The following is a 14,338-nucleotide window of genomic DNA, read 5'->3' as shown; positions in this document are numbered from 1 at the left end:
TTGGCATGAATTTGGCTTTCACTGGTAGCCTGGTAACATATACTCCCAGGTCTTTCTCTGCCTCTGTGGTGGGTAGTGGAGTGTTTCCCATGTGGTATTGGTATGCTGGATATCCCCTCTCAAGGTGCATGACTTTACATATTTCTTCATTGAATTGCAGCAGCCACTTTTTGTTCCATTCCTGTACCTTGGTGATGTCTTCTTGTAGGAAATCAGCAGTCATGGGGTTAACCTGGTAGCAGCGACGGGCCAAATTTGTGGCTTTACCGTGTAGCAGCGATGGGCCAAATTTGTGCCATGATATAAACCCCAAAAACAGATGATACATAAACTGATCACAAATGCTTTGATATATATTATGAAATGGTTTGTGAGTGATGATTTTTTTTCTCATTTTTCTCGCTTAGAGGGACCATTAAGAAACGTGATCCCCGCAGCTACTGGGTTAAACATAATTGGTACTAATAAAAGGAGGGCAAGTATCTAAGTCTACTTTATTAGAATCTTACACTTAGCATGTCCTTATCTGGTACAAAAAGAGGGATGGGTGTAGTAGTCCTCCGTCCAGTGGCACAGAGGTTACACTTATACATCTGTGGCTGAAAGATAAGTCCTAGCACTATCAACACTACACCTCACAGCATAACACACATCTGTACACTGGCTTCACAGGGTTACAAGCTCCCTTCTTGCAATAACCAGCTTCAATTAGACTCTTTTTATAGTGAAGAAAATTAACACTTTTTTCACTAATAATTTGACTCTGTGAAGTGAAGAACATGAACACTTCTCTCACTAGCAATGTCTAATCAGTTTCATGTCTTGGATTCTTCTTTTTTGTGAAGTGAAGAACATTTGACACTTCTCACTAATGACGTCCGATTCTTGTGTCTCTCAGAATTTCATATAAGTTATTGCTGGAAAGTATATTTTGTCTCATCACCCTTCCATGTAAAAATTTAATAAAAAGTCACTGGGATGCCATGAACGAATGCTGTACAAACTTGCGACATTTGTGTAGCCATGGCATACTGACCACACAACCCCCTTCCCTATCAAAATTTGTGTACCCTAGTCTGAAGGTGACGTCCTAGCCCTTACTGGGAGCTGCAGCTAAATGTAGGTGAGAATTCGGTCGAGTTCTGGGGGCAAAATAAAAAATATATACGTTCTACTTAACGGTTAGTTCCTGTGTCGGAGATGCAAAAGCTCTTGAAAACCATGAATAAATGCAATGAAATCACAGAAACTGATGGCAACGATAAACAAACCAATAATGTTACGTGGAATATATTACTTTTCTTAATGAAGTAAACACCATCTAAAGAAATCAATGACCGGGTTGAATGCATAACCAACGCATGTCGCCTTGATGAAGCAACGGCTGACGCATGGCGATGATGACAAAGATAACGGCACAACAGTTTCTAATTACAGGTATTATTATCATTATCATTATTACCTGGTGGCGATGCATAGTAGGCAGGCAAGGACCTAAATACAAAGCAATTATAAGAACTTACCCTTAAAAATAATCACAATTCAACACCTCAGGGTAATAATTAGAGTAGCGATATTTTCTGTGGCCACAACGAATAAAAATAGAAAAGGAAAAGGAGAAAACAAAGTGAAATATACCAGTTCAGGTTTTGGCGGTTGGAAAAACAGGTCAGCAAGAGATACAAATACATCAGTGAGAGAAAAAAAGATAATGAAGCGCTGAACAGGTAATACACACAAGCCATTACATGCATTACCCCTCCAAAGAGTACCCAGCTGAGAGGGTGGAGGGAGGGAAGGGAGGGGAATGCTTAGGGGATGAGAGGGGGATGGTTAGGGCTGTAAGCATTTATATTACAAGTCAAGCTGGTGGTATTTTTTTGCTTTGGAGGATTAAGTTTGTGTAAAAATAGTCTCTAAATCTGATAGTACAAAATGAAGGTGTGAGTCTCAGGTGGGCGGGCGGGCGGGCGGGTGGGTTAGGGTAATATACTAACAATGTATGTCTGCTATAAAAAAGAAGCGAGTTGTCGTGTTTTTTATACAAATATTGCGAGATACACATGAGGGACTTTCTCTACGACTAAAAACGTCCGAGGAGGAAGTACAACAACGACGACAGCTGGCCAGACAATTATGGCTCGGCAGGAGAGCGTGCCTTCCACTTCCATCCAACATTTGATTGAGAGAATAACTCGCACTCTTTCATTCCCATCCAGTAAAGGTTGAGGGGTAAGGTTAGGGGACAGGTGAGAGCAAACAGGTGATGGGAAGCCACACATCCTTTCACACAACACAGCCCAGGGTTTCAAATGAATGAATCAATGACTTGCTAGATTGTGACACATACATATACTTGTCTGTCTGTCTATGTATTTCTCACTTGGTTATTAAAGTACCTATTTGGATCCTAACCCCAATGCCAGGCGAAGATAATGCACGTGGGGGTCGGGTGAACCAAAAATGCCTAACCAGGGGGAAAATGCTTAAAAGGAAAACCTATGAGAGCATCACAAGGCTTGGAGAGATGCATAAAATTTGTGCTGCACTCATAAAAATTAGGACAACATGTACTGATGCTGCTAATTAGCCTGTATGTTCTGCAATAGATGGAAGTATTGGTAAAATACTTTCAACTGTCCTTGTGAGTACAGTTTTTTTTTTTTTTAATTTTAAAGGGGGTGGGGAAATATTTCATATGTAAAATTATAAAAATGTATGAACAATTTGTACTGTACTTATTGGTGGTACGCTGCCACATCACGATATTATCTGAAAGAAATGAAGACACAATAATTAATAGTTTGAAAAGAATGTTAAATATGAAGAAAACTCACTCACATTAATTTGTAGATATACGGGGAAAAGAAATCTTAATGAATCAGTACAGTTAACCCTCACTTAAAGGGACCAACAGGGGGAAGGTGTGTATGTCATTGTTGAAACCTTGTTGGATCAAATGGTTAACCCGGTAGCAGCAACGGGCCAAATTTGTGGCTTTACCGTGTAGCAGCGACGGGCCAAATTTGTGGCTTTACCGTGTAGCAGCGACGGGCCAAATTTGTGGCTTTACCGTGTAGCAGCGACAGGCCAAATTTGTGCCATGGTATAAACCCCCCAAAAAGATGATACATAATCTGATCACAAATGCTTTGATATATATTATGAAATGGTTTGTGTGAGGGGTGATTTTTCTCATTTTTCTCGCTTAGAGGGACCATTAACCCGTGGGCTTCGGCTATGGGAAAGCCGAGAAGTGGGCGAGAAACGGCAAAATTACACTGAATTTTGAGACTAAGAAAAGAGCATGGAACGTACATCACAGTACACTTCTCATAACCATAAAGCCGTTAAAAATATTTACTTTTACTCAAACTCCATTCTTTTTGGGTGGTGTTTGTTACAAAATAAACAGTCTTGTGACGCGTGGCATCTAGCCGAGAGTAGTTTGTTGTCTACTTTAAAGAATTTGACAAGTGATTACTGTGTGGATAGCTAATTCAGTCTGCCATGACCTTACAGCACCACCTATGACAAAAAAGCCCATCTCAAGATCACTCACCCACCACCATGACCCAAGGCATGTATATTGGGTTGCTCTATGCCATCACCGCCTACAATTAGCTCGAATTATGGGTTTTATGGCGAGCCCTTTTTAGGGTCCACCGTACCACAGCCACGACTCGTGAAAGCCCAGAAAAGGGTCTGCCGACGTTCTCGGGTTAAGAAACATGATCCCCGCTGCTACCAGGTTAAAGCAACATTATGAATAAAAATATATTTCACCACATTTCAAAAATACTGGAAAAAAAAAAAAAAAAAAAAAAAAAAAATCCTATGTACTACACTAACATAATCATCATCAACATTAACAACTGAAAAACTAGATAAAATAAATAAAAATAAAAATAAACCTACACCAATAATTAAATTCATATGATCATCAAACCTAGCAACTGAAAGGAGAGAATAAATACACAAATAAATCATGCTGCTCCTAAACACACTAACATCAGCCTCATCATCATCATTTTTCCCCCTTTGAGCTGCCTCCTTTGCTGGAAAAAAAATAAATAAATAAATAAATAAATAAATAAGACGGATGGGCGCTGAATGGAGAGAATAAATACATAAATAAGTAATGCTGCCCCTAAACACCCTAACATCACCCTCATCATCATCATTTTCTTTCCCCCTTGAGCTGCCTCCTTTGAAAAAAATAAATAAATAAATAAATAAATAAATAAATAAATAAATAAATAAATAAATAAAAAATAAATAAATAAAAACTCACCGATTTGACGGTTTCCTTTATGAAGACCTTCTTGTGGGTGAGGTCGAAGTCTGGATAGCTGTCGTACACTTGGCGGCACACACTCTTCATGGTCACCTCCTCCAGGTTGGCGCCCTCCAGGATCTTCTTCACCATCACCTTCAGCTCCGCGTCCTGCCAGGGAAGAGACAAAGTTAGTGGTGTTTATCTTTTTTATTTAGTTATATTTTTTTTTGTATTTCTCTGGGGTGTGTGTGTGTGTGTGTGTGTGTGTGTGTGTGGAGAAGGCAATGGAGTAGTATTTTTCTTTAGAATTCTTTTTTGGGGAACGGAATGAAGTAGTATATTTTTCATTCCTTATTTTTCTCATTTGACCTGGCGTAAAAATAAAAAATAAATAAATAAATAAATAAATAAAAAAATAAATAAATAAAAAAAAAATGCCGCTACTTAAAGGTTGCATTGGAAGGCCATCTACAGCATGCAAAGGTAACAAGAAACAAATAATAATAAGCGACAAACAAACAAACTTACCGAGGGCGGCTGCTTCACTTTCTTGGCCAGTGGTTCATCGTCTGAGTCCGAGTCGTCGCCATCCGCCGCCGGTTTCGCTCTCTTGGCCGCCGGCGTTCTCTTAGCCGCCGGGGTCCTCTTGGCAGGTGTCTTCTTCCCGGCGGCTGGTTTCCTCCCCGGCGTCTTCTTGGGCTTCTCCTCCTCCTCCTCCTCATCCTTCTCTTCATCGTCCTCTTCCTCGGAGCCGGAGTGGTCGCTGTCACTCCTGGAGCTTGCTGAGTCGTCCTGTGAGGTGTTGTTCTGTTTCTTCTCCTGGCTCTTCTTCCTCGGCCTCCCTCTTCCTTTACCAGCCTTCTGTAGGGTGGGGGAAAAGAAGGAGGAATTACTTATCTTTTTTTAGTAACAAGGAAAGGAGACAGTTCAAGAATAATGACAAATATAAGTGGAGGAAACAATAAAAGCTTGCTGGCCGTACTCCTGCAGTTATTGTGTGGTAAAAGAATGAAGGCGGGAAGGCAAGGAGAGGAAAAGTTAAAAGGAAGCAAGAAATGAAGGGAGAAAGGAGGGACAGGAAGGAAAATAAATGAGAAAAAGCAACCAAAGGAAAAAGGGAAGTAGAAATGAAGGGAGAAAGGAGGGACAGGAAGGAAAATAAATGAGAAAAAGCAACCAAAGGAAAAAGGGAAGTAGAAATGAAGGGAGAAAGGAGGGACAGGAAGGAAAATAAATGAGAAAAAGCAACCAAAGGAAAAAGGGAAGTAGAAATGAGGGGAGAAAGGAGAGACAGGAAGGAAAGGAAATGAGAAAAAGCAACCAAAGGAAAAAGGAAAGTAGAAATGAATGAATGAATGGAGAAATGAAGGAAGAAAGGAGGGACATGAAGGAAAGTAAATGTTAAGAAAAGCAAGCAAAGGAAAAAGGAAGATGGAAATGAATGAATGGAGAAATAAAGGATAAAAGGAGGGACATGAATTAAAGTATATGTTGAGGAAAAGCAAGGAAAGGAAAAAAGGAAGGTTGAAATACAGATTACACTATTTACAACTTGCATTATTTATTCCATTTTATTATTACATACACACATACGCATACACACCTTGGCGGAGGCAGGTGGCTTCCTCCCCATGTCCTCTGGTTGCATCATGAAGTTCATAAGTCGCTCCACCAGCTCCGCTTTGTTCCCTTGCCGCTCCAGGCCCAGGATCATCAGCATCCTCTTCAGCTCCGACATGAGTATTCTGCGGGAAGGGACGGAGGGATGGGATGACAGGAGAGTAATGACTGAGAGGAAATGGAAAGGATAGGCATAGGGACAGGCTGACAGGAGAGCAATGATCGAGAGGAAATGGAAAGGATAGGCATAGGGACAGGCTGACAGGAGAGTAATGACTGAGAGGGAATGGAAAGGGACGTAGGGACTGGACAGCAAGAGAGTAATGACAGAGGGAACAGAAAGGAAGGACGTAGGAACTGGATAGGAAGAGTAATGACAGAGGGAACAGAAAGGAAGGACGTAGGAACTGGGTAGCAGGAGAGCAATGACTGAGAGGAAATGGAAAGGAAGGACGTAGGGACAGGCTGGCAGGAGAGTAATGACCGAGAGGGAATAGAAAGGATGGATGTATTAACTGAGTAGCAGGAGAGCAATGATTGAGAGGGAATAGAAGGGAAGGATGTAGGAACTGGGTAGCAGGACAGCAATGACTGAGAGGGAATGGAAAGGATGGGAGTAGGGACTGGCTGGCAGGAGGGTAATGACAAACAGGGAATAGAAAGGAGGGATTGTATTGGACTGCCAGTACCTCTCACTTAAATCCCTTTCTCTGCCTTTCCTTCTCTTACACAAACATTGACATTAAGCATTAACCTCTCTAAACCGCAAAAGTTTTCTCGGGAGACCCCCCATAAAACAAGTCATTGAAAAATGTACTTTGAAACTGAGAAAAAGTTAAAAAAAAGATGTTTTACAGAAAATTTTCCGTGAAATCTGTTTCTTTCAAGGTTGTCGCATTTGGCTGGAACACTTTTCTTAAGCTTCATTTTCTTGTCTCTTCCCACAAATAAATAAATCTAGCTTCCCTGTCTCTTCCCATCAACAAGTACATATATCCAGCTTCCCTTCCCTGAGCCTCACCTTTCAACCGTCATCACTTTGCTCTGGTACTTCTTGTCGTCTTTCGTGTAGGAGAAGCCGTTGAATTTCCGGAGGTTCTTCTTTATTTCGTTGCCGCTGCCAGGCCTGTTGTACGCCACTCGGTGCAACACTTTTAGCTCGTCAAGTTGCATTTTCTGCGGTGTAAAATGAAGCAAAGTAAACAACCGTGCCCATTTATGATCAAACATTACCAAGAGAAGAGCCTGCATTGTGTTAATACTGCCGGTCCATTTTTTACCTTAACCCTACAGTAGCATTATATAGCCATAACCATAAACATCATCATCATCTATTTAAGCTACAATTTCTGAGGCGTAAAATGAAGCGGAGTAAACCAGCATATCCACTTATGATAAAATATTGTCAAGAGAAGCTGTGTTGTGTTGATAAAAATGATAACTACAGGTCCATTTCTGACTATGAGCTGATTCCACAGTCCAACAGTGTTTTTGTTACCACCCAAAGCAAACTGTGCAATTCCATACAATCCATAATGGTTAGGTTTTCAACGCAGCATCAGATTATTAAAAAAAAAAAATCTGTTTCCTTAAATTTCTTACCTACTATATGAACACAAGACACTATGTAAGAAATATTAATAGTGCTTTGAGTTTGGTTTAGGGACGTACAAGCGTGCTGTCTTAAACTGTGAAACTATCCCCAAGTTTATCCTAGAGGAGTGTTCTCTAATCACCAATAAACTTATTTTCTTCTCGTTTCACATCCTTATTTTCCCTTATGGGGTTGGACAGGCTGAGTCTCTCCCACTCTTGACAATTGTATACTCTCCTCCTTGATATTCATCCTTCTCATGTCTTCCCCCACACACATGAATGCATAAGTTAACAAGAATGTTTACTTTCCTTTAGGTTCCTTTCACACGGGGACACTTCGCAGCGCTTCTCAGCAGCACTACTCACATGCGACTCAATTTTAGCAGCACTGCTTATCTTTCTAGAAAGTGATTAGTCTTTTACAGAACATGAACGTGAGAGCCAAATCTGTGCTAATGGCATTAGACGGGTTAAGAAAATACACAAAACAAAACTTAACTAACCGTGATCATGGCTTCAATGAAGGGAATGTCCCCGAGCGGTGTACCGGAGCCTGTTATGGTGAGTTCCTCCTTCTTGGCCTCCTGCACAAAGCGTTCAACTTTTTTCCGGTCCCGCTTGCCACTCATCTCCAGCGGCTGGTCGTAGAGCGGGACGTCGGCTAAGTAGGGAGAGGCGGCGGTGAGTTGGGGGTGCAGAGAGTGTTGACCTCGCTAATGTCTTTTACTAGCATTTCAACATTCCATCATTATTATTATTATGAGATGAAACAGGCAGATATGAAAGAATGTGGATACTATCAGCCACCTGTTCAGTGTTCAGCTGCCCCCTAACACCTGAGATGCCAAAATAGAAAAAAAAGAAAGTGGTAGCGACGAAAGAGGACAAAGAGGACGAGGGAATATAGAGGATAATAGATTTCACTGGGCAGTGGAATAAAGTAATATCATCTATTTAGCTATCATTTTTTTCACACTACATTGAAATAACGTATGAGATGAATTATAGTCAAGATGGCCCCGACCAGGATGAACACCCCTATACTTACGTTCTTTTTTGGGTGTTGCTGGGGTTTCCTTTGCTGGGGCCTCCTCCTTCTTTTGCTTCTTCTTCTCCTCCTTCGGTGCCTTCTTCTCCTTCTTCTCCTCCACCACCTCCTTCTTTGCCTCCTCTACCTCCATTTCCTCTTCCTCCTTCACCTCATTCTCCTCCTTTTCATCTTCCTCCTTTTCCTTTTCAGCTTCTGTTTCTTTACTGTTCTCCTGCTCCTCCTCCTCTTCTTCTTCCTCTTTAGTTTCCTTTTCGTTCTCTTCGTGTTTCTCTTCCTTCTCTATTGGCTTCTCCTCCTCTACCTTCACAGAGTCTTCGGCTGCCATCTAGAAAATCAAAGGAGGTATTTCAGGCTGGTTCTATTTTCCTTTTTATTCACCTGTGCTAGAAGTAAGACATATTTGACACTTGTGATGCCAGGTTGTGTTAAGCTGGGTTATTTAATAGTTGAGTGAGTGGTTTGGTCTCGCTAGGTGTGGTTATTCGGTAGTTTTGTGAGTCAGTCAAGTTACACAAGGACACACAAGCAAGCCGACCAAGTTAACCAATTTCTACTGTCAGGTAAGGAAGTTAGCAGGTTATTCAATCAAAAGTGTTGGGTTATTTGGTCAGGTTGAGCAAAATCCATCAATAGGAAAAAAAAGACAGTTGATATAAAATGTCATCAAAATTTTTAGTCCCCCAAAGAAGGCAAATATAATTCTGAGCCCTCATCAACCATATACTTCTCTTGAGGAGACTTATTAATGAACTCTGTAAATCTATATGCAAACATAATATAATTTCAGTTGATGTTAGAAGTGAGGCAAGAAAACACTCCTGGAACAGCAGCAGCACCTCAGCCTTGTGGTGGAGCAAAGGTACTGCAGACACTTACACAGCGGAGCAGTATTTGTGTAAATGACACGACATCCAGGCTTTGTATGATGCAATTTTGATTTTGCATGGTGTGAGCAAGTCAAACAATTCTAACTGATCATCCACTCTCCAACTCCTGCCCTCTCACAGGAACTCCCCCAACTAGTTTTTAACAATACTTTGAATAGACTTTTTTTCCAAAATTCTTTTCCCGTCCCCAAATGTCAAATATGTTATGCTTCAGCTTTGCTATGGAGACACACCACTAAAAAGTTATCAACTTGCAAGATCTGACAATGCACTTGTAACCTGTCCACCTCAGTGAAGTTGAAGCTGTTAGTGGCTGAACTGCTAAATCTGGACCAAATGTGAGACTAACAAAACAGTCTGGAATGTACATTAGCATGCTCTTCCTATGACCATAAAGCCACTAGCATCTGTGTGTTTCACTCAAATGTCATTGTTAACCCCTTAGAACCGCAAAAGTTTTCTCGGGTGATCCCCCATAATGCAAAAGTTATCAAAAAATACACAAACATAAAAGATGTTTTATAGAAATTTTTCTGGCGCACCCTGCTGTGAAATGTTTCTTTTTAGGTTGTCGCATTTGACTGGAATTCCATGATTCCCGAAAAATTCCAACTTTATACTGGTGTGACGTACAGAAAAAAATATTGAAGAAAAGTTGCTCATTTTATCACAATGGAGTCTGAAAAATATAGTTTATAATCTTTGACCAGGAAATTTACTGCCTATTGAGAGACAAAGTTGTGGTGAAAGTCAATAAATAATTTTGGTAAATTTTTGTATTTTTTTCATTCTGGAATGAATCTCATTGAATAAAAGTTGTAAAAAATCATCCATATAACTCAACTGTGAAATCAGATTATGATTTGGACTGATCGTTTGGCTGGAATTCCATGATTCCCAAAAATTCCAACTTTTTACTGGTGCGACGTACTGGAAAATTTATTGATGAAAAGTTGCTCATTTTGTCGTGATGGAGTATGAAAAATATAGTTTATAATCTTTGACCTGGAAATTTACTGCCTACAGAGAGCCAAAGTTGCAGTGAAACTCAAAAAAATATTTTCTGTAGTTTTTCATTCTGGAATAAATCTCATTGAATAAAAGTTGTAGAAAATCATCCATATAACTCAACTGTGAAATCAGATTATGATTTGGACTGACCGTTTGGCTGGAATTCCATGATTCCCCCAAAATTCCAACTTTTTACTGGTGTGACATGCAGAAAAATTTATTGAAGAAAAGTTGCTCACTTTATCACGATGGAGTCTGTAAAATACAGTTTATAATCTTTGACCTGGAAATTTACTGCCTACAGAGCCAAAGTTGCAGTGAAACTAAAAATAATTTTTGCATATTTTGTACTGTTTTCATTCTGGAATGAATCTCATTGAATAAAAGTTGTAGAAAATCATCCATATAACTCAACTGTGAAATCAGATTATGATTTGGACTGACCGTTTGGCTGGAATTCCATGATTCCCCAAAAATTCCAACTTCTGCTTCCCACTCTTGTGAACAAGATATTAGTTCATCTAGATTCTAGAACTTCAGGTAAATCAGTGGAGGTGTCAAGACTAGACTCAGAACATACACAACGAGCAGAAACTAAAGGAAGACCGTTAAAACAGATCGGCTGAGGGAACATAATTGCTCTGCAAAAGCCATGATGCGTAGGCAGGAACTGTAGACTATTTTTAGCACAGAGTCGTCTAAGGGGCAAAAGAGGTGCCAGTTAGTCACTTAGCATTGACATAAACATAATTATGCACGCCGTTCAATTTCCAGAGAACTTCTCGCTCTCCGCCGCTAATGTCATGCACGTCGCCCACGTCAGAAAAAATTATATGACGCCAGCGGCATAGGCATCGTTAAGGGGTTAATGGTAGTTTTGGCTACAAAATAAACCTACTTGCAATGGCTGGCATCCAGCCCTGACGCTCCACATGAATAGGAAAGAACAAAATGGTCAAATCTATCATACACTACATTATTAGCCATCTTTGCCGTCATACACTGGGGAGGAGACAGCAAGAGGATAAACTACACTTATCAGATTTTAGATCTGGTTCAGTAGTGAATTGCCACACACCACCACGGCCTCAAATATACTCAAATTTCGGGTCACGCAGGTAGGACAGTACTGCCCCAACTGACCCAGTAACACTGAACATGTTTGGACATAAATGGACATACCAGAGCGCATGGGTCAAAAGATGCTGGAGGTGATGCACTCACCAATAAGCTCCGCAGGTTTCCTAATGATCTAACTTGGTCCTGCTGCATCTGGTTGTTGTATGAAGGCGGACTGTGTTGTTGCCACCTCGCCCGCCATATAGACAATATTACGTCTCAAACCATATCATTATCGGGTAGGCGGTGGCTGAGTGGTAGCATGCGGGCCCAGCATTCATCACACCATGGACAACGTCAATTCGAATCCCCACGCTACCACCTGGGATTTTTCAGTCACCGCCGAGTGGCCTAAGACTACCCACATGGTGTCCGGAAGACCACCCATCAACCCGGACTCTAGAAGAAACCGTCCAAGTGAATCAAAAATGAGTTCCATGGGGCAGCATGAGCCAAGCATAACTGGCACCACTATAAAAACTGCCTACGCCATGACAGGCTTGGGCCGACCACCAAGCCCCTAAAGAAAGCCTACCAGTGCTATAGGCAGAAATGTAACAAATAAATAAAATAAAAAAAAAATAATAAATAAAAATAAATAAACAATTTCCAAAATGGAGCTAAACCTAACCTAACCTCTGAATAGGGATGCTTTGCCCTCCCTGGTCTTAATATAACACACCTAATATAATTTCCTAACAGGAGAAGATTCGCCCCCCCTTGGCGCCCAAAATCTTGAACCTAAAGCCAGGACATAAGTACTTGGGTGACCTGGAGCCCCACACTGAGCCATGGGGATGTGAGAGCCTTAAGTAATGGCTGCCAGGCAAACCTTTCAGTTACTCTATAGAACATCCACTCCACTGAATAGGAACAACAACACGAGGTGACAGCCCCGCACACTGCCCCCCTCGCAGCCCCGCAGGCAGACCCCAGAGTACCCCGTCAGCAATAGCCCCGCGCTAGCACCCCGCGGCCCCGGCGAGGCAAGACCAGCCCTGCCCACTGCCCCCACGCCCCGAGGGTCTGCCAGGAGCCACCCCACACACTGTCCCTGCAGCAGCCCCGAGGTAGCCCCAAGGAAGCCCAGCAGCCCCAGGGAGCCCCGGCGAGGCCAACGTATACTCGGCCGCCCTTCCTGGCCCCGCCGTGCCCAGCCCCCAGGACGCCCCGTGCCCCGGGCCCCGCCTCACCTTGTTGTGCTCCACCTTGGCCTCGTTGTCTGACATCCTCCGGCCCGGGAAAGCCTCGCTGGCGTGTAAATAATCGACGAGGGGGAGAAATGGCGGGTAAACGACGCTTGTCAAAAATAACCAATCACAGAGCTTGGCGCGGACAAGTGAGGGCTGGCCAGGCGTGCCGCTGCCCCACACCACCACTAACGACAATTCAAAGCCTTATTTACACTATTTTGAGATATGTATTTCCTCTTATGTATTTATTATCGCATTCTTTGCTGTCTGGTTAGGTGTCAAGCTTCCTGAGAGGGGGACAGGAGAGGGTTGGCTCTGCGTACTGCCTTCTATCACCATTAGCTCTACTTTGAACCCTTATTTATACTGTTTGGGGACTTGTGTTTGCTTTGATGTGTTTATTATTCTGTTTTCTGGTGTTTGGTTAGGTGTTATGTTTTTTTGGGGGGTTGGTCTGCTTTCCTCCATCACGAATTCCTTGAACGTTCCTAAATCTCAAGACCCATGTCCCTATTTGACGGCTTTATTTTCAGGGTTTTGTGTGTTTTAAATTGTTCTCTGTATTTGGAATTATATTATGCTGTGGTGATTCAGCGTGTCTATGAGTTTTATGGCTCTTTATCCCGTCTGCTGTCCTAAATGCCCAAGTATAGGGTGTTATTCATTGTTATTTCCAGGGTTTTAGGTGTTTTATTTAGTTTGATGCAGTTTTTGTTATATTATCTGTCATTATTCGTGGTGGCATAATGTGTTTCGTCTTCTTGTTACTTTCGTTACAACCTCCTCGAAGGTTCCGCGCCAGTACAAGAATCTCGATAGTGTGAACTCATTACGTTTTCACATTTATTCTAAGCTAATGACATTTATTACCCCGTCAGATATTGATTACGAGTAGTTTTCAGGGTATTGTAGGAGGTTTGGGAGTGGTAAATGGTTGGGTATGGCCACTAAGGGATGCAGTAAAGGGGTTCTTGAGCCTTGCAAGCAGATAAACCCCGCGGGCCTCGGGCGAGACATATTTCACGGCGTAAAATATTTCTTCTTCTTCTTCTTCTTTTCCTCCTCTTCCACCTCCTCCTCCTCCTCCTCCTCCTCCTCTTTCTTCTTGTTCTTGTTCTTATTCTTTTTCATGTTCTTGTTCTTCACGTTTTTTATTCTTCCTCGATCTCCTCCTCCTCTTCTCCTGCTCCTCGATCCATGTTCTTCATCTTCCTCTTCCTCTTCGGATTACCTGATGCAAAAGAGCAATATGACAATGCAAGGACGGGCGAATATAGGACAAGACATTAAAGGAATCAACGTTATAATTATAAATAGCCATATAGAGTTACAAGCAAATCCTATGAGAGACTTCGGAACCGCTTGCAACAGGGCGCTACAAATATATTTCCCATTAGTATTGCTATAGTTTAAATTTAAGCCAGCATTTTTATCGGCACCTCAGTTCGCTGTTTGAAAAGCCTCTCGTAGAAGTTACTGGGCTTTTCATGGACTGTCTTGTGATGATATATTGATAGTTTTACATGACCTCTGCACCATGAAAGCCAGCCATGAATTAATATAAAACCCGGTTACGTTTATA

At 41.7% G+C, this 14,338-nt stretch overlaps 1 protein-coding gene across 2 annotated transcripts; it reads right to left on the bottom strand.

The window, feature by feature from the left end:
- Positions 1–480: 480 nt before the first annotated feature.
- Positions 481–12,924, bottom strand: LOC126983230 (protein DEK-like). 2 transcript variants are annotated; one of them, XM_050835862.1, is made up of 8 exons: positions 12,757–12,924; positions 8,544–8,871; positions 7,999–8,156; positions 6,921–7,075; positions 5,883–6,024; positions 4,808–5,140; positions 4,295–4,447; positions 481–2,772 (listed from the first exon to the last, which is right to left on the bottom strand). In XM_050835862.1, the coding sequence occupies exons 1-8, from the start codon at positions 12,790–12,792 to the stop codon at positions 2,761–2,763; spliced, it is 1,317 nt and encodes a 438-aa protein (XP_050691819.1). In that variant the 5' UTR covers positions 12,793–12,924; the 3' UTR covers positions 481–2,760. The 2 variants fall into 2 exon arrangements, with proteins under 2 accessions (XP_050691819.1, XP_050691818.1); XM_050835861.1 differs by lacking the exon at positions 12,757–12,924 and adding an exon at positions 11,669–12,002.
- Between the last annotated feature and the right edge of the window lie 1,414 nt (positions 12,925–14,338).

Source organism: Eriocheir sinensis, chromosome 53 (assembly GCF_024679095.1).
Source record: "Eriocheir sinensis breed Jianghai 21 chromosome 53, ASM2467909v1, whole genome shotgun sequence".
Lineage (NCBI taxonomy): Eukaryota > Metazoa > Arthropoda > Malacostraca > Decapoda > Varunidae > Eriocheir > Eriocheir sinensis.
Note: the sequence above shows the minus strand (reverse complement) of the source record. Positions and strands in the feature narration are given on the sequence as shown.

Coding starts and splice junctions, on each gene's coding strand:
- LOC126983230 (XM_050835861.1), bottom strand. CDS start 11,716: ATGCAGCAGGACCAAGTTAGATCATTAGGAAACCTGCGGAGCTTATTG. Junction 8,872..11,668: donor GAAACCTGCGGAGCTTATTG/GTGAGTGCATCA, acceptor TTGATTTTCTAG/ATGGCAGCCGAAGACTCTGT. Junction 5,141..5,882: donor AGCCACCTGCCTCCGCCAAG/GTGTGTATGCGT, acceptor CCCACCCTACAG/AAGGCTGGTAAAGGAAGAGG.